We start from the raw sequence: 18,947 nt of genomic DNA on the forward strand, positions 1-18,947 counted from the left end.
GGCCTACATAAAAATGTTTAATTATATGTACTAATTTGTTATTTTGTAACGTTTTATTTTTTTATCAGTCATGTATACAGACTACGAATGCTTGGCATTAAAACAGTATCTCATTTATATATTCTGGAGATATTTCCAAATTAAGTGCCACATTAACGCAATAGGTTGAGAAGCTTTTATTGTGAAGGTACTGACTGGACGTGGTATTTGTCATTGTTGATACTTTGACGCAGGTCTGGAAGGAGTGACTCGTTGACTGCGGCGATCGCAATTTCGGCAACATGGGAGCCGTTGTGGGATTTATTCTGAACGGATTTTAAGAACCGTCGGGAAAATGGCAGAGAGGTGAGTCTGACAGCACACATGCTGTATTTTTCTCCAGGTAGCGCTTTTATTCGATGCCTCATTTGAAAGCAGAGGGGGGTAGCCAACCCAGCGACGAGGCTAACAGCGGTTTGTTCAGTCGCTGTGCTGAAGCGGGTGTTAGCTAGCTCCCCACTTATTCGCTCATACGATTTAACAGTTTTTACAATGAAAAACACATCTGTGAATTATGGCTTGTTTTCTGTCCGCTCACCGGGTTGTTGGTTGTTGGCTCGGGCATTTTTCTCTGGATATTTGTCAAGGTGGAAAGAGCGGTACAAGGAGGCTGTGTGTGATGGTGCTGCTGTTGCACCTGTCGGTTTAAATTGCCGTCTCTTTGCTGGAATGCAGCTAACCTGCTCTTTTAGCTGGATGCTAGCAGTAAACCTACCTATGCACCCAGTATCAATGAGGGCTGAGGCTCGGCTAGCTAGGTTATCCCAATCATCCTTCGCAGCATCCCTCATCCTCATGATGGATGGAGGCGCCTCCCATGAGAGGAGGCTCTGGAAATGGAGAAGTGTGGCACCATCCTGTTACCTCTCTAACACCATCTTATTTAGCCCTGTAGCTGTCAAGATACAGAGAAACCCTGAATTACCAGTCTGGCCTTAATGAGGGGCAGATCTATATGAACTTGCTTAGTGGCAAAATCACATATTTTATACAACACATACCTTAAAGGGGAACGTCACTCATTTTCAAAATTCATACATGTTATTCCTCTGCTCCAAGACAGTCCAAAATAACAGCAAAAATGAACAAATATCTCCCAAATTCCCAAACCAGAGTGTTAAATCGCAAATGTGTAAAGTGTGAAGGGTATAAAGTCTGGAGCTGCTCCATAGATAATGAAGATGACACTGAGAGCAGCCAGGGGAATGTTCTGAGTATAAGGGTAGATCTTCTGTTTCAGAGCTGAGAACACTACAACAGAATAAAGCTCATTTGGGTATTAGAAGAAAACAAACATTCTGTGGGTCCACAAAATCAGTCTCCCATTCCTTGTCTATGGAGCAGCTCCAGACTTTATACCCTGTGACATCACAAGTTTGAGACTTGCTTCTCTGGGTTCTGGCTTTGAGAGAGCTCATGTTCACAAATATTTATGAACTTTTCAAAGGCCATGGAAATAACATATTGGAATTCTCAATTTAGCTGGTGTTCCCCTTTAACAGCCACTTTTGAATCAGTTGTTCCCTGTGGGAAAATCATCCATATAATTGATTTAAATTGAGTTTGGTGTTTCAGCAAAAGAAACATCACTTACTGAAGTGGCTGGGGTGTTACTTTTTTTGACCCTCTCCAAAGCTACAAATATTTTTCCTTGAGTCTCCCTGAGTGACTGATGGAAAATGTATGACCCTCCCTCCACCAAAAAATTAGTTATTAGATGTTTAAGATTTACCCTTCGATGTTTGAAAGTTTAAAGTTGAAGTCAAAATCCTGGAGTTTTCACTCTTGTTGTGCATGATGGTTAGTTTGTGCAAACGGTTTGTTTTTGACCAAATTTTAAATGAGACATAGAATAAAGTGATTTTGATCAACTATCACAATTTTAAAGCTTAGATGTGGTTATTTTTTGTTTTTACTGAGTGAAGCGTTTGCCGCACATGATGTGTCCAAAGACTGGGAAATTCGAAAATCCAACGATAATTTATGTTTCTATAGTTTCTGGCTATGACAAATGAAGTCATTTTGCTGATTTTGAAAGAAAACATACTTTCCAAACCGTGGGTTTGGAAGGCATGTTTTCTTTAAAAAATGGTGGTAAAATAAATACAAAATACATCCATTTAAATTTGCATGCCCCTCCCTAAGCCAAAATAAAAAACGTAGTGCTTAAAAAAATTATTTGACATGTCTCCTCCTTTTTGGACCACCCCCTCCTCCCTCATAAATAATGAACAGTACCAAAATCTAGCCTCTTTAACCCTGTGTTCTGTAGCAGCGCAGAGCACAAGATGGAAAAAAGTAAATTTTTTTAGATTAAGCATGTCTTTAAAGTGAGACTGTGGGCCGCATCTTGAATACAGACAATGGCAGTTTCTTTCCACCAGCAAGCAAGCTCATAAGCGAGTTAATAATTGATGGCTGTTAAAATTGTGCTGCAGGGGTCATTCGGCCTCTTGTAAATCACTACTGCAGGTCTGGCCTGTGGGCTTTGGAGCATTATACAAATCCAGGCATGTTTGTCAGAGTCCTGTAACACAGATCAGAGGCTCAGTTCACTCAACCCATTGATCTGGTCAAAATGCACCATCATCATTCACAAGTGCAGTAATAATTGATGACTGATGAGATAGCATTTGGTCTTGGGTCAAGATATTATCAGCTTGGAGGGTGCGCTGCAGAATTTATGGCTCCTGAGTGTCCTGAATTTCAGGACTTGGATAATCGAGGGCTTGTCTGTGTTTTTGATGACAAAACCTCAACTATTTATGTGTTTTGAACAACCGAAGAGGAAAGCATCACACCAGACACCACACATCTGACCCCCTGCTCCTTCTTTTGGGAGCACAACCACAAAATTTAGGAGATCCACTTGTAATGCAGCGCATTCATTTTTTTTTCCATCTCAAAGAAAACCAAAGATGAATGAACAATAATCATATGTTAATATGTTTTTTATCTACTGTGATACATTCTCAATGTGAAGAGTTCTGGTTTTGTACTCCTTTCACTTATCTAATAGACTGGTGAATCTTTTCTCAAGTGCAGCACAGTACAGTTAGCTGTTGCCCTCATTGCTTGCTGCAGCTTTGGAGTGACCATCCTCTGCTAGACCAGCAGCTTCTCCCTCAATGGTGACAACAGTAGGGGGTGGCCTGAGACAAGGATATAAAATTAAAAATCAACTCAAGAACTAAAATTCTGCCTGATATTTGTAGAAAGGGTGAGTCTCACCATCATCATCCTCCTGCCTTCTTTTCTGGGCCTGATGGTCTACCTTTACCTCTGCTAGCCTACCACCTGGCTTGAGTCTGACTGCCATGACCTCAACAGTCACAAGGAAATTTTCTATCCTACTCAGCCTGTAAAACATTTTCCCTTGAAATATGAATAATATTTTTGAAGAGGAGAAAACTAAACATGATAAGATCAGAAAAAAATCATACTCTGACAATAAAAAAACAAAACACAATATACAGTCGCTTCAGCCTTACCTGGGGCAAGATGACATAGTTTCTCTGAATGAGAAGGCGGAATTTGCTGATGCCATCAACCAGGTCAGAGAAAGAAAGTGATAGAAAGCTACAAAGGTTCCATCTCCCATCATCGTCTTTATCTGCAGGACACAACCAACATTTCAGTAATGTTTAGGGGTGTAACGGTACACAAAAATCACGGTTCGGTACGTACCTCAGCACACAAGTCACGGTTCGTTTTTTTTCGGTACAGTAATGAAAAAATAAGCAACTATTAAATATCTTTTACTTATTGGAAACCTTATTAAAACACACCACCACAGCAGTTAACACAATTTTTGAATGAAACAAATATATATACATTTCTGCTTAAACAGTTTTACTCAACTAAAATAAAAAGTATAGTGCAGCTAGTCAGCTTTAAAGCCTGCTCAGATTCAGTTTTACTAGGAACTTACTTAGCTTTCCCACTTTGTTAAAGTGCAGTAAACAAAACATGCTTATATCTAAAATGCAGCTTAAACAATTTTACTCAACTCCAATGGCATTGGTTATTTCTTTAGCGCGATGGTCAGGGAAACGCTCTTTCTTTTTAAACGACGACGATATCATAGTTTGCACCAGATTGCTTTTTCTAGTCATGCCGGTTAACGTTCAGACTCGGGTGGTGTCACTTTAGATGCGTTAGCATGTTAGACGTGTTTCCAAATACATACCCGACCTCTGTTCTGCAGTGTCGGCACACTGCTTTTGTCTTGTCCACTTGTTTATTTCCATCTTCGTATTTTACCCTGAAACCGAAGTGTTCCCAAACGGAGGACTTAAGGTTTGCGGGTGGGTCTTCAGGTTTGTCAGGCTCACTTGCCATGTTGTCAAAATGCGAGAATGCGCTGCACAAAGTGAAAGCGGAGATTTACGGTCAGACTCAGTCCGTCACTCAATTATGTCCGTCGGGGAACTAGATATTTTAAATGGTTTGGCTCGCAAAAACGGAATTAAAATAAAACAAAATAAAATAAAATAAAATAATATCCTGCGTCCAATAATTCGGTACAGTGTCGTGCCGAACCGAAAGTCGCATACCGAACGGTTCGACACAAATACATGTACCGTTACGGCCCTAGTAATATTTATAGTAGAGATGTACCGATACCAGTTTTTCCTTCCCGATACCGATTCCGATCCCTGAACCTTAGGTATCTGATGATACCGAGTACTGATCCAATACCAGCACGTAAAATAAAAATGGATGGGATATGAACTGTTGTATGTCTCAACTCTAGGGCTGTAGTCTCCTGGTCGACTAGTTGATTATTTGGTCGCTATGCTCTCGTCTGACCAAATTCTCATTGGTCAAATAATCGCTGTGTTACTTTCATAAGAAGAAAAGTGCTACATCAATAGCTTTCCAGGATTAATCCATTATTTCCTGCAGTGGGGGGACAGGCTAAGTTACCTGTGAAAATGGGGTAGTTTTCAAAACACCCCTGTTGTTGACAGAAAGTTGAACTCGCCTACCCTCACGTTCAGTGACGCAGTGACGCAAACCCCCTGTTTGTTTCTGTAAGCTGAAACCATTTCCCTCAGTGGAAACAAAGCTTGTATTGTATTTCACAGAAAAGAAACAATAAATTGTGAAGACAGTAAAGCCTCCACTAAAATAGCATTTTAAGTCTTGTGTGTGATTTATCCTTCAGGGATTTATACTTGGGGATTCATCCTGGCTTCAAATGAGCAGAGGAAATCGTGTTTAGCATAAGACAGTTGTTTTGTCTGTGAATGTTGTGAGTTGTAATGGAGCCAAATGATGTACTGTTACCTTTGTTAGTTGCTGTTGTCCCTGGCTTTATATGAGACAAGGGAAAGATCGCTAGATGCTAGGCAAGTTTATACAATGTAAAATGCCATAGACTTGTGCTAATAACGTTAGCATGTTGTATTGGTGGGGGAAATGTGTCCAGATAAAGACAAGTGTTTGTCTGTCAATTCTGCGATATATAGTGAAGCCAATTTGCGTACTTGTGTTTGAAATTGTCTCTATTAAGCCATGTTTAATGTGTGTTTTGAATCAACTATATAAATAAAGTTTGATTTGAACTAAACTTTACAGCACTTAACACAGTCCTCCACTGCCTACTAGTGTTTTGGAGGTGTAACTGCAGAGTGACACAGACACACCACCACAGAAGTAAAAATAACGTGCAGATTTTTTTTCCCCACGACTAATCGATTAGTTGAAGATTATGCACGACTAATACACCGCCCGGCGGTAACCAAAGAGTAAATTACAGAAATGCGCTTTTTCGCTTGGTAAGCTATAGGCTACATACTTATTTTGAAATAAGGTGTGACAAATCTTGTTTCGCGATCTCCTTTCAGCATAAATGTTTCAGTAACAATCTCTGTATAGCCATCTTACGTTGTTACATCTTAATGAGCATCAATTTGGGATGCATTTTTCATTTCTTTCTAGGGGGATTTTGAGAAAGCCTTAGAATTGAATTAAATGGCTATTTCCCTTGGACAATAATTGTTATTTTTCACTAATTGTTCATGTACATGCTCATTTAGGGCGGAAGCTTCACCTTAGAGGCCAAAGTACTGCTGGAAATATCTCTACCTCTGTCAAAAGATGCCAGAGGTAGAGATATTATCTCATAACTTAAAAGCATATCAAACTGAATCAAAGTAGAAATGGACAAGACAAGAGGTGAAGTTTTGTACATGGAATGTAAATGGGATTAATGAACCTGTTAATAGAGGCAAAGTATTATCGCATCTGAAGTCACTGCAAGTGGACATCATCTTTTTACAGGAAACCCACTTAAAGAACGATGCTCACAATAGACTTAGGTGCAAATGGATAAATCAGGTATGTCACACTACCTTTTCTTCGAGAGCTAGAGGTGCGGCCATAATTATCCGGAGGGGAACCCCTTTCAGACATGAATCCACAATTGCAGACAGAGACGGAAGGTATGTTATGGTTATAGGGGAAATATATAATATGCCAGTTACATTACTAAATTTATATGGACCAAATCATGATGACCCTGAGTTTTTTAGGAAAGTGTTAGCCCAAATTCCTGATATTTCAAGCACTAACCTGATCACTGGTAGGGATGTCCCGATCCAGCTTTTTCCACTTCCGATCCGATACCGATATTACAACCTTGAGTTTTGGCCAATACCGATACCGATCCGATCCAAGCGCGTATTATACATATTCACTTATTTTGTTGTCAGTCATGTTAGAAAAGGTTTGATCAAGTGATATTACTCTAACAAGAACAACTACTTAATCTGGTTAGTTAGAATGATCCACAACAGTTGGTATAAGAAACTGACCTGTTTACTGTTAACACGGTTAAATAAACAAACTTCAAACTTGAACATTAACATTAAATGAAAAATATAGTTGGTTTGCTTTGGCTGCTTTGGCCCCTTAATAAATAGAAAATAAATCAACACAAGAAATCTTTAAAATGTCTAATATTGAAATTAAAACAGCAGCAAGACTCCACACACTTGTGCTTTGCCCCCCTAATAAATAAAAAAAAGATTAACACCACAAGACATTGTTGACATTTAACAAACAATGCAGCATTTCCTTTTTAGTTATTTTAGTAGTGTCAGTGCAAGCCTGGTGCTGCTGCTGTTTCCTGGGACCAACGGAGGGGACAAAAAACCACACACAATATTGTACAACTGTTTAAACAAGCAATAGTCCATCCATGGCTCCAGTTTCACTAATTGTGCCCAAAACAATGCCATCAGTGCTCTTTACTTAAACAGTAAGAGTGTAAACCAAATAAAAATATCACTCTCAAAAAACCAGAGTCAGTTAACTAAATTGACCGCTACTCTTCCTACCCTCCAATCGGACTCCGTGAAAAACTGGATCGGAGTTCTTGGATCGGCATTTTTCCATGCAGTCTGATCCGATGCTGATGCACGTTTTTTGCTAATATCGGCGGCCGACATCCCTACAAATCGGTTACACCTAAAATAATACATTCTAATGCAGGTAACCTCATGAAAATATGTATGGATAACATGGGTTTGTGTGATGTGTGGAGAACACTAAATCCTTCTGGGAGGGAATATACTTTCCCCTCTAAAGTGCACAATGTGTACTCAAGAATTGATTTCTTTTTAGTTGATGGGAAAATATTACCCCTAGTCCAAAATACGAAACATCATAATATAATAATTTCTGATGTCCAGTCACTTTCTCAATGAAATGTGGCGACCCAGGTGAAATACATCAGAGCTGGAGATTTAATCCCCAACTTCTCCAAAACAGCAACTTCTGCGAATATATTAAATTACAAATAGACATATTTTTCGAAACAAGTGACAAAAACGAAACTCCATACACATTACTGTGGGAAACATTTAAAGCATATCTGAGAGGATGCATAATATCCTTACAGTCATCTCTGAAAAAACGCAGCAGAGCAGAACAATTAGATTTGGAAAAGCAAATCCACAAATTGAAAATTCCCAACAACCCTCCAGTGCAAAATACAATAAAATTACTGCATTAAAATACAAGCTTAATCAAATATTGTCACTCAGAATTAGTAGAGCTTTTACCTTTATGAAACAGAAATTCTTTGAGTTTGGGGATAAGCCTCACAATTTAATGGCAAGGCAGATTCGTAAATTAGAGAATGAGAGAACCATTCACAAAATACAATCAAAAAATGGTTTTCTCCATACCTCACCCCAAAAAAATAAATGATACATTCCAACAATTCTACGAAGAATTATACACTTCCAAATCAGGTGCCCAATCAGAAGATATACAAGAATTTTTAAACAAGTGCAAACTACCAATGTTAGATAAGATGGACCACGATAATCTAAATTTTGAAATTACAAAAGATGAGATTTTGAAATCAATTGGAATACTGAGAAATGGGAAAAGCCCCGGCCCGGATGGATTAGGTAATGAAATATATAAAAAATTCAGTGACTCTCTGGCCCCCTACTTACTAAAAATGTATAATCAGGCATTTAAAGATGGTGCTTTGCCACAAACCCTAAATTAAGCCATCATCACTCTAATACCAAAAAAGGGAAGGGTTTAGATGAAGCTGGCTCTTACAGACCCATCTCATTACTGAATACAGACCAGAAAATTCTAGCTAAAACAATCGCTAGAAGACTCGGTCCGCTTATGAACAAACTTGTCCATGCTGACCAAACAGGTTTTATTTCTGGAAGGAGCCCCTTTATGAATTTCAGACGCCTTTGTAACATCATATACTCTTCTAGGATTCCTAAAGACTTCCTAATAATAAGTTTAGATGCCGAAAAGACGTTTGATCAAGTGGAATGGCTGTACCTCTATGCAGTCTTAGAAAAGTTTCAATTAGGAAGAGTGTTCATATCGTGGATTAAAGTATTATACAATAACCCTACAGCAAGGATTCTTACAAACAGAACTCTGTCTGCACAGTTTAAGTTAAGCAGAGGGACTAGACAGGGATGTGTACTTAGCCCACTACTTTTTGCACTAGCACTGGAGCCTCTCGCAGATATCATTTGTAATAACACTAACATACATGGATACAATACAAACTATACCACCAATAAAATATCTCTGTACGCAGATGATATTTTATTATTTGTATCGCAACCACAAACAACCGTTCCAACAATTTTATCATTCATTGATTTGTTTGGCACCTTTTCAGGTTACAGAGTTAACTGGAATAAGAGTGAACTAATTCCCATTAAATTAGACAACCATGATTGGCTGTAAACTCTAACCTTTAAAATCACTCTAGAAAAATTTACTTATCTTGGAATTGTGATTTCCAGAAACTATAACTCATTGTATGATGCAAACTTCCTTCCTCTGCTAGAAAAACAGCATTCAATTCTGGAGAACACTCCCTATCTCTCTAATAGGTAGAGTGAATGTTGTCAAAATGATTTTTCTTCCACAATTCCTCTATCTTGTCCAAAACATACCACTTTTTCTTTCCAAATCCTTCTTTAAAAAATTAGATTCACTAATTCTGCCATTCATATGGAACTATAAATCCCACAGAATAAACAAAGAGCATCTATGCAAACACAAAACACAAGGAGGACTCGCCCTGCCTAATTTTATTAATTATTATTGGGCCACAGGATTACGTTCAATTGGCTTGTGGCTAGATGATACTACTTTACTTCCTTGTGGGATGGAGATGGAAAGGGGGGATTGCTTGCCGTTTTCCATGGGTGCAGTGGCAATATCCCCAACTCCACTTAACAAAACATATTACAAGAACAACCCCGTAATATATAGCACAATAAGAATTTGGAAACAAATATCAAAACACTTTAATCTTAGAAAACTTTCATTCAATCTACCAATATCAGCAAACCCTTCCTTTGTTTCCTCCACCCTAGATGGAACCTTCAATACACGGAGAGAGTCTGGCATACGTAATATTGGGGATCTGTACATAAATGGATCATTTGCATCCTTCCATCAGCTCCAACAGAAATTTGGACTGTCAAAGAATGACTTCTTTAGATTCTTGCAAGTCAGAAGTTATGTAAAAACACATCTTAACCAGTTTGAAAATGCGGAGCCTGACAGGCTGGACAGTTGTTTAGAAGGGGTCTTGGGATCTGACCATGTGATATCCCGTCTACACGATGCGCTACAACATATAAGCTGTCCAACGACAAATGCTATCAAAAGTGAGTGGGAAAAAGAATTGGGCACACAGATCCAAGATAACATTTGGGAAGAGAGCCTAGTATACATCCACACCTGTTCTATAAATGCATGTCACTGTCTCATCCAATTTAAGATAATACATAGATTACACTATTCCAAGGAAAAGCTTCACAGAATCTTCCCAGAAGTCTCCCCGCTGTGCGACCAATGCAGTTTGGAAGAAGGGAATCTGCTGCACAGTTATGCTCTCTGTACAAAATTACAGGGATTCTGGATGGACATATTCACCTGGATGTCCAAAATACTTGCAGTCAAGATAAACCCAGATCCAATTTCGATAATTTTTGGATCATCCAAGGACATAAAGAAGCTAAGGCCTCCCCAACGACAATACGTAGCATATGGACTTATTACTGCAAAAAAATTAGTTCTACTATTTTGGAAGGATAAAGAAACCCCAAAACTGAAAATGCGGATCACAAACCTAATGGACACGCTTCACCTTGAAAGAATCCTATTTGCAATCAATAATAAATTGGAAGATTTTAATAAGATCTGGCATCCTCTGGTTTCCCACGTAGCGGGAGACACAGGGCCCTAGCAGCCCTGGGAGGGACTATTTTGTGTGTGTGCTCATTTTGTGTAATGTTTTGATTATTATTTTGTTTTATATTTTATTTTTATTTTTCTCATGTTTTCTTTGTTGTTATCGAGAGCGAGGGTGCAGTTCGGTTGTACTGTTTTCCTACCTCTATTTTCTCATTTGGAAAAAAAGCACGTAAACACAGTTTGTACCTTGTACATTTAAAAGCTGCTTCACAATAAAAACATTTGAAACGAAGATTATGCGCGACTTTAGTCGACCAAGATTTTCTTTGGTTGACTACAGCCCTACTCAACTCCTAAAACTCTATGTAAAATATTAAGAAATAAATACATAATAGTAGAATGAATGGCATAAAACTTTTGTTTTATTATTATTATTATTATCCAGTGTTGACATAGATCAAGACACAGGTTAAAGTGCAGCCACACAATTTGGTAAAAAAGACATTTTAAAGGCTACAATAGAATGTAGGGCTGCACAATATTGGAAAAAACTGACATTGCCATATATATTTTTTTGCAATATATATTGCGATATTAAAAAATACAAGACTTTTCACCAGATGACTTAAAGTAAGAAAATTAAAAAATAGTGGCGGGTCTTTTACTCACCACAACTGCAGAGGCTACCAGCTTAAATTGAAACAGACTACATTATAAAAGGGGCGTTATTTATCATTCCCTCTGTATTTTTATATTTTTACTTTTTATCCACTCCCTTGCCTTGATAAAGGCACTGCCTTGATAAAGTTAATGCATGGCGCTGTCATTTCAAACTCAACACTTCCTGAACTTGTTTCAAACTGCTCTCCATCATTGACAATAGCAGCCACCCACTGCATAAACTGGCGATGGGGCAGAGGAGCTCATTCAGTGGGAGGCTGCTCTCACTGACCTGCTCCACAGACAGGCTGCGGAGGTCCCTCCTGCCCAGAGCCATTAGACTGTACAACACAACACTGACGAGGGGAGGGAGATGAGTAGTGGGTGGGATTTGCACATTTGCACATCTCACTGTCATGCTATTTTTATCCTATTTTTATTGCTATTTATTCTTGGACTTCATTCAGTTTTTATGCACTGTGTGTATGATTTGTGTTTTTATCTTTATGTCTGAGCAGCTGAAAATGCAGTTTCCTTTGGGATTAATAAAGTACTTACCTACATTCAAATTAAAAGCCCCTTATAACCTCGGCTGAGAGAATCTCCCCGTTTTCTAAATCGGCTTTTATTGTGAAACATTTGTAGGAACTTGCTGTGGAGAAATCAGTGACTTTTATGTTTATGTACGGTAGGGCTGTCAAAAGCACCATGAAATTGAGTTAGATTATTTTCGAATTCATTTAGTAGAGTTCGAATAATTTTCGAATTTATTATTTTTTTATTAGTTTTTTATTATTATTATTATTATTTTATTATTTAAACAAAAAACAAAACACAAATATAAATAAGATGCTTATTGCTGGCGCAATATGAACGTGACAGCAATGTTTGGATACTTCAGTGCGCCTATACTTTTCCACCAGAAGAGTGGATCTGTGGAGCGTCGGTGGCTTAGTGGTAGAGCAGGCGCCCCATGTACAAGGCTGTTGCCGCAGCGGCCCGGGTTCTAGTCCAGCCTGTGGCCCCGTGCTGCATGTCTCTCCCTCTCTCTCTCCCCCTTTCACATTTAACTGTCCTGTCCATTAAAGGCAAAAAATGCCCAAAAAACTGGATGCGGATCTGTTGTGCAACGGCTGCGCTAGTTATCTGCTGCATGCACAGAGGCAACCAACACGCATCTGGTGGAATTTGGGGGTCTGTGTCCCTCTCTGGCCCGGCTTGTGCGTGAGCCATTTCTGCTCGAACGGGATTCGCCGTGATATGTGATATACGACGTTATTAATTGTATTAATGAATTATTAATGATATTCGAAATATCAAATTTAGGTTTGAACTTATAAAAAATATATATATTTGAATATATTTCGAACTTCGAATTTTTTTTGACAGCCCTAACATACGGTACTTCAAATGTAGCTCCTGCCGTCTGCTGGTGCATTTTAGGTGACTACAACATTTCGGCTAGCGCTGCACGATTAATCTAATCGCAATTGCAATCGCGATGTCAGGCTGTGCGGTTACATACTGGCATAAAAGGCTACGATTTGCGATTTAATGTAAATAAATGTTAACGTGTGTGCCTGTGAACGTGACTACCTCTGCTGTAGTGTGTGGAGTTTGTTGACATTACGCCCACAAGCTATCCTGGTTTGTGCAGCACGTATGGTCAGGTGACCACCCAGCGTGCAGCAGTGAACAACATAGACGGTGAAGAAGAACATGAGCGCGACCATGAACAGGCTGAGTTGGTGGCGAAAAAAAAAATGGATTCAGGTACGGCGACGTTGAACAGAAAGACGTGCTGTGTAAAAGTTTAAAAGTTAAAGTCGCCACGTCCCGTGGCAACACGACCAATCTATATCAGCACTTGAGACAGCACAGAGAAAAGTAGGAAGAATGCATGCGAGAGAAAGCCAAGCCATGTAACGTTAAAGACAATGAGACAACTGAAAGCCACCAGAGCCTCATAAAACAACATCCAAGCACAGTTACGCAAAAATTTCTAAGTGTCACTGGGGAATCATGCACTCCATAACAAACTATATAATAACAAATGAAAAACTGAGCAATTTTGCTCAGTTTAAGACCACTTGACATGCTGCTGTGTTGTGCTATGGCGTGCTGGAATTTGTCATTTACGTGACAACGCCTGAACACAACACAGGCTCGCTCTGCTGTAGGTACAGTGCTGTGCTGTGCTGCTGCAGTGTTTCCCACAGGATTTTGGGAAACTGTCTTTAATGTTATTATCTTATATTAACTTTGTAATATGATTATCTTATATAATGTTATTACTATCCTAAAACATTCTCCAGGTCCTCTGTAACTCTGCAGGACTTATTTCCACCCTGCCCAGCAGCAGTATCGTGGCAAACGGTCCCTAACTACGGGGAGAATGGAGCAGGCTTCCCCAGAGGTCCGCCGCTTTTCCCGGTCCCTCTTCTCCACACTTTGGGCTCTAGTTTCGCAGACCGGGCGAGGCGGGGACGCAAATTGCAATACTTTTTCAAAACTTGATGATTTTACCTTTCTGTACATTTTGTATACACCGCAAAGGTGTAATTAGAGTTTACTCAATTCGCCATGGCAGAAGAGAGCAGCAGCGACAGATGGCCAAACTTCTCCCAGGAGGAACCTGATGTTTTGGTCTGGGAGGTCTGCTCGCAGTGTCCGAATATATGGAACTGCGAGCAGACCTCCACGGGCTGATGATGCAAAGGTAGCCTGGGAGGAGGTCACCACAATTGTAAATCAATGATGTGTTTCTCTCGTGCACGCGCTCTCTCTCTTTCTCTCTCGCAGTCTCACTCTGTTTCTTTTCTTTTGACTTTTCTAAGATGACAGATGCTGAATATATACTCCCTATCTGATGCTGTGGCTGTTTGTGGTTGGCTGAGAGAGATGTGAATTCATTAGTTTGCAACTGTGTTAATCAAATCAGGTTGGGTTTCCATTACGCGTGCCAAACGGTGCCAATCCCCTTTGATCTGACATCAGATGTGACGGGACAGTCGATATAGAGATACATTTATGTGCTGATTGCAGATAGTTGCATTGAATAGTGGTTTTGTGGCTATTTATTGCATTGTTAATGTGCCTGATATTCTGGAAACCTGCCTGTGAGGTTTTGGTGACGTGTGCACACTGTCCACCGGTCAGCCAAACTTTGGCTTACACTGGCTGCGCTCCGCCTGCGCTGACAGTAGACGTGGTTTCAGATGGCGGGCTTTTAGCGCACCTTTGGCGAAGCCTTTTGGCACGAAACTGTCACTGCGCCAAGCTGGATCTGTCGACACCTTCCCCTGCTGCGCCGCCACACCCATCTCAGCGCACCTCGGTCTGCCAAACTACCAAACTGAGCGCGCCTCGGGTTGCGCTGCTCGAAACTAGCTCTGCGCGGGGTTCGCCACCCTGCGCTGCGCCGGAAAACTAGAGCACTTTGACTTATTTCCACCCAGCCGACAGTGGGACTTGTATTCATTGTGCCGACAGTGGCTTGGAAACCGTGTCACACGGGGAAGAGGGAAGGCGGCTGGAGTTCCTCCTACATTTGCGGTTAGATTATCATATTTTTTTATTGACAAAAATATAGGCTGCTTCGGCTGATTTTTTTTTTTTTATGCGCACATGTGCCCCTAAATATTTTTTACAGTTCGCACACACTTATTTTTAGTGGAGTGAAACGCTTGCACTGTCGATCGCTGGATCTGACAGCCTGAGCACATCGGCACAAAACACTACAGCGTTCGAGATATTATTCATATCATGAGAAGTCAATACTTTCGGCAGCCTAAATCTTTTATTTAGAAACTATGGCGGGTCAAATTAAACTATGGCGGATCGCCATAGTTTCGTTAATTAATGGGAAACACTGAATAAAAATCAACCAGCCACCCTCTTCCGCTGACAAGTAAAGAACAGTCCCTAAAGTGCGGTGAGGTTTGTGGGCCGTTACCTGCCACAAAGAGTAATGTGAACGGCTTGTTTCCCCTCTGACACGTCATATACCTGTGTGCTGCCACGGCTCGGCTGTTCAGGTACTTCTGGACAGTCATGACACCAACAAAGAGGAAAATATTGGACCTGGGGCCAGGCTTCTCCGTTGCCGGTAAGCCGTTATCTTGTGCTGGAAACCCTATTTAGTAAATAGGGTCGCAAAATAGCTAATGGTTATTAACTCCAGGTGTTGGCTGCTAGCATAATGTTACAAACCTGGACTGGACGTAGATGAACTAGCTGTGCTAGGGCAGTCAAACACTGTACATCTTTCTGTCTGAATGTGATGCACTTTCGCAAGGTGTTTTGACAAATTACTAGTGTTGCCGCCCTTACATGCACACTTGTGACAACGCACTGTGTCTGCATCAACTCTTGTCATGTAAAGTCATACTTTTGACTGTTTGGCTCTTTCCGCCATCATTATCTATCTAAAGGTAGGCTACGAGCTTGAGTTGGTGAGTGCATTGTCTTGTGTGTGTGTGTGTGTGTGTGTGTGTGTGTGTGTGCATGTCACTGGAACAACAGCCCCGCCCCCCTGCTCTCCACTCACACACAGCAGGCAGCCAGGGTGAGCGAGACAGATCTCTCGTCTTCAGGGAGAATAGCGAAAATTATGATACAATGACGGATAATTGACGGAATTGGTGAGATAAATGTGCAAAATAACATTTATCTTGTAAAAACAAACAAAAAAAATGCGACTGCTCCAGTACCGATAGCAGAACCGGTCAGAGCTTATCAATACTGTGGTCTTGAAGAATGTAGCCCCAGGGCTCGTTCAATACCCAAGTTCAGTACCCATCCCTACAAGACAGGTGAGACAGTGTGCAGCAACGGACCATATTGATGTAAACGATAGCATCGCATTCCATATCTTGTTTTAAAAAATATCGATATTTCCAAAATAGCGAGATATTGCCCAGCCTTACAGTGAAGTGCACCTCGTGTTTTGTGATCTGCAGTATGCTCTCTCTGTGATCAGGACCTAAGCCATTCCTGTAGGAAAGAGTAGGCCTTTGACTTTTTCAACACAAGATTACCTGCTTATTTCTCGTCTTAATTGTCCTAATCAGAATTTTGGAACGATAGTGGCACAGGAGGGTATGAATTTTTTTTCCTTTTGAAAAAATTTAATTGATAGTTTGTTACATTATCACCAAAGGACCAAGTGACAGCGAAAACATTTATAAGGGACATGACATGCGAATTTGTCCCCATGCTGCGTTGTTATGAGGAGAGAGTCTTGCGTTGGCTCTAAACTTTAATATCCCTCTCTCTCTTTCTCTCTCTCTCTCTCTCTCTCTCTCTCTCTCTCTCACTCACTTTCACACACACACACACGCACGCACGCACGCACGCACGCACACACACACACACACACACACACACACACACAAACCAAAAAACAAAACACAAACAGGAGACACATTTGCAGCATTCTGTCCAAAAGGGGTCTCAAAATGTGACTTAATGGTCTCAGTCTGGAGCCCTGCATAAGCTTATACACTGGTTGCACTCAGACTTGAGCAAAGGAAATCCACAGGAATAACAGCAGCATTTTGAGGTCAGGCAGTCTAACCATGCTGATGTCTTGGTTGAGGTATGATGATGGTGTATATATTCACATCGTTGTATTGACCGGTGATGCCAGGTTGTTAAATTAGGGTTAAAAGATTATTGGTTAAAGTAATTTATCACTCATCACTGTCAAACATTCTCTGGGTTCAGCTTCATCAGTGTGAGGATGTGCTGCCTCTCTCTGTTTTATTGTAAACTGAATCTCCTTATGGTTGTATTTTGTTTCCTTTTTATGCAATTTGTCAGTGATGGAGTCTTTAAACTCTCACAGAAATGATGAGCTTTTAGTGCCTCTTAACTGAATAAGTTTGAAAAAGTTTAATGACTTTTGGTAACTCCTAGGTTACAGATTTGCTTTCAACAACCTTCAGTGAATTTGTTGTTTGCACTCAAGTGGGAAGTATGTGCGTGTATATAAATTGTGTAGATTAATGTACTGTATGTCTGATTGCAGCTGCTGTCCAAACTCAGATGTTACCATATGTTGTGGTTGCACTGCATTCCAGTTTGATGAGCTGCTATATGTGCACTTCTGTACATTTCCCCTGGAATGATTTTAAACAAGGCTGATAAGTATTAGCTCTTTAAAAAAGCTGTTAACAGGAAGTCTTATTATACCTTTTGTGATTACAGTGAAAATATTTTGGCCATTTATTCACAAAAATGAAAGAATGCTGAAGTGGTGGAAATGTGAGGTGCATCAGCAGTTTTTTGTGTTTTTTTTTCTAAACAATCTTGCTGTTCCTAATTACTTTAATGGTCAGTGGTGAACTGGAGACCACCCTAAAAAAAGTTGTTGACATACAACAAAATCTATCTCCCCACACATGATGGCTCCTCACCGCACGTGTCTACATGTCTGGTGGCCAGCTTGACATTTGATCCCAGCGGTAGGGTGGGGCACTGAGCTATGTGTTGTGCCAGCAGCATGTGGTTAAAATATTCATATTGCTGTGTTCGAGCCACCAAGCTGCTGCCATATCTGTCACATATACCTTTGTTGTTTCTAGCATCTCCTGCTTTGGGACATAAAGAGGCCAGGTGTTCAACATGACTGTGAGCTGCGTGCTGAGGGTGGGCGGTGGCTTAAAAAAATCTAGCCTCCACCATAAACATTGTTGTTCTTCCCTCAGCTCTGCAGTTAGTTTGTAACAAACGGATGCATCTTATATCACTGACTGACTCAACCAGCTGCAACTCAAGAGCCATTATTAACAGTTATGTAAAGTGCTGTAATGATTAGGAATGCACGATATTGGATTTTTAGCTAATACCTGATATACTGATTTGGCCGATAACCAGTACAGATATATCTGCTTTTCCCTCATCTAATTTTAGTGATTATCAAATCTCTTCTGTAGTGGAATTATCATCACATTACGCATGCATACTCTTATCATGATGGCCCACCAGCAGATGGACATGTGAAATACAGTACTTGTTAATGTCATTGTGCAAAATAAGAAAAAGAAATAAATATTGGCTGATTGTGATAGCTCATTTCAAAGCTGATATTGGCCAATGTTGATAATGTAGCAATATTATTAGTATGTTGGCCGATTCTGTTGTTTCACTTTAAAGCCAATATCAGCCAATACTGATGATGTGCAGATATTATCATGCACCCCTAATAATGTTGGAATGGAAAATGGTGAATGCAGCCTACTAAAATAGTTGCATTTATCATACAATATAATGTCTTACTGAGATTTTACATCATTCGGGGTTCAAGCCTGAAGTGATGATACCCTATTGTTTTTGTGTAAATTTATTTATTTTTTCTTCAGAAATGTTTTTACAAATTCCTGTGAGATGGTACGATGTTGAAACAAGAAATTTTCACCAATGATTGGAATTTGTGTGCAAATACTGCTCAACGCATATGACGCCAGTCGGCTGGATGTTGGCGCTATAGTTTAGGCACAAAAATTCAATTTTGTAAAGGCCACGTCCCTCAAACC

General features: G+C 40.1%; 1 protein-coding gene across 1 annotated transcript in view; it reads left to right on the forward strand.

The window, feature by feature from the left end:
- Positions 1–244: 244 nt before the first annotated feature.
- arhgap39 (Rho GTPase activating protein 39) overlaps positions 245–18,947 on the forward strand; it is a 271,265-nt gene continuing 252,562 nt past the window's right edge. Inside the window, exon 1 of the mRNA XM_049588027.1 lies at positions 245–345. Within this exon, the coding sequence (XP_049443984.1) occupies positions 335–345 (11 nt within the window). The 5' untranslated portion in view covers positions 245–334. The remainder of the gene's footprint in view (positions 346–18,947) is intronic.

This window comes from Epinephelus fuscoguttatus, linkage group LG10 (assembly GCF_011397635.1).
Source record: "Epinephelus fuscoguttatus linkage group LG10, E.fuscoguttatus.final_Chr_v1".
Taxonomy (NCBI): Eukaryota; Metazoa; Chordata; class Actinopteri; order Perciformes; family Serranidae; genus Epinephelus; species Epinephelus fuscoguttatus.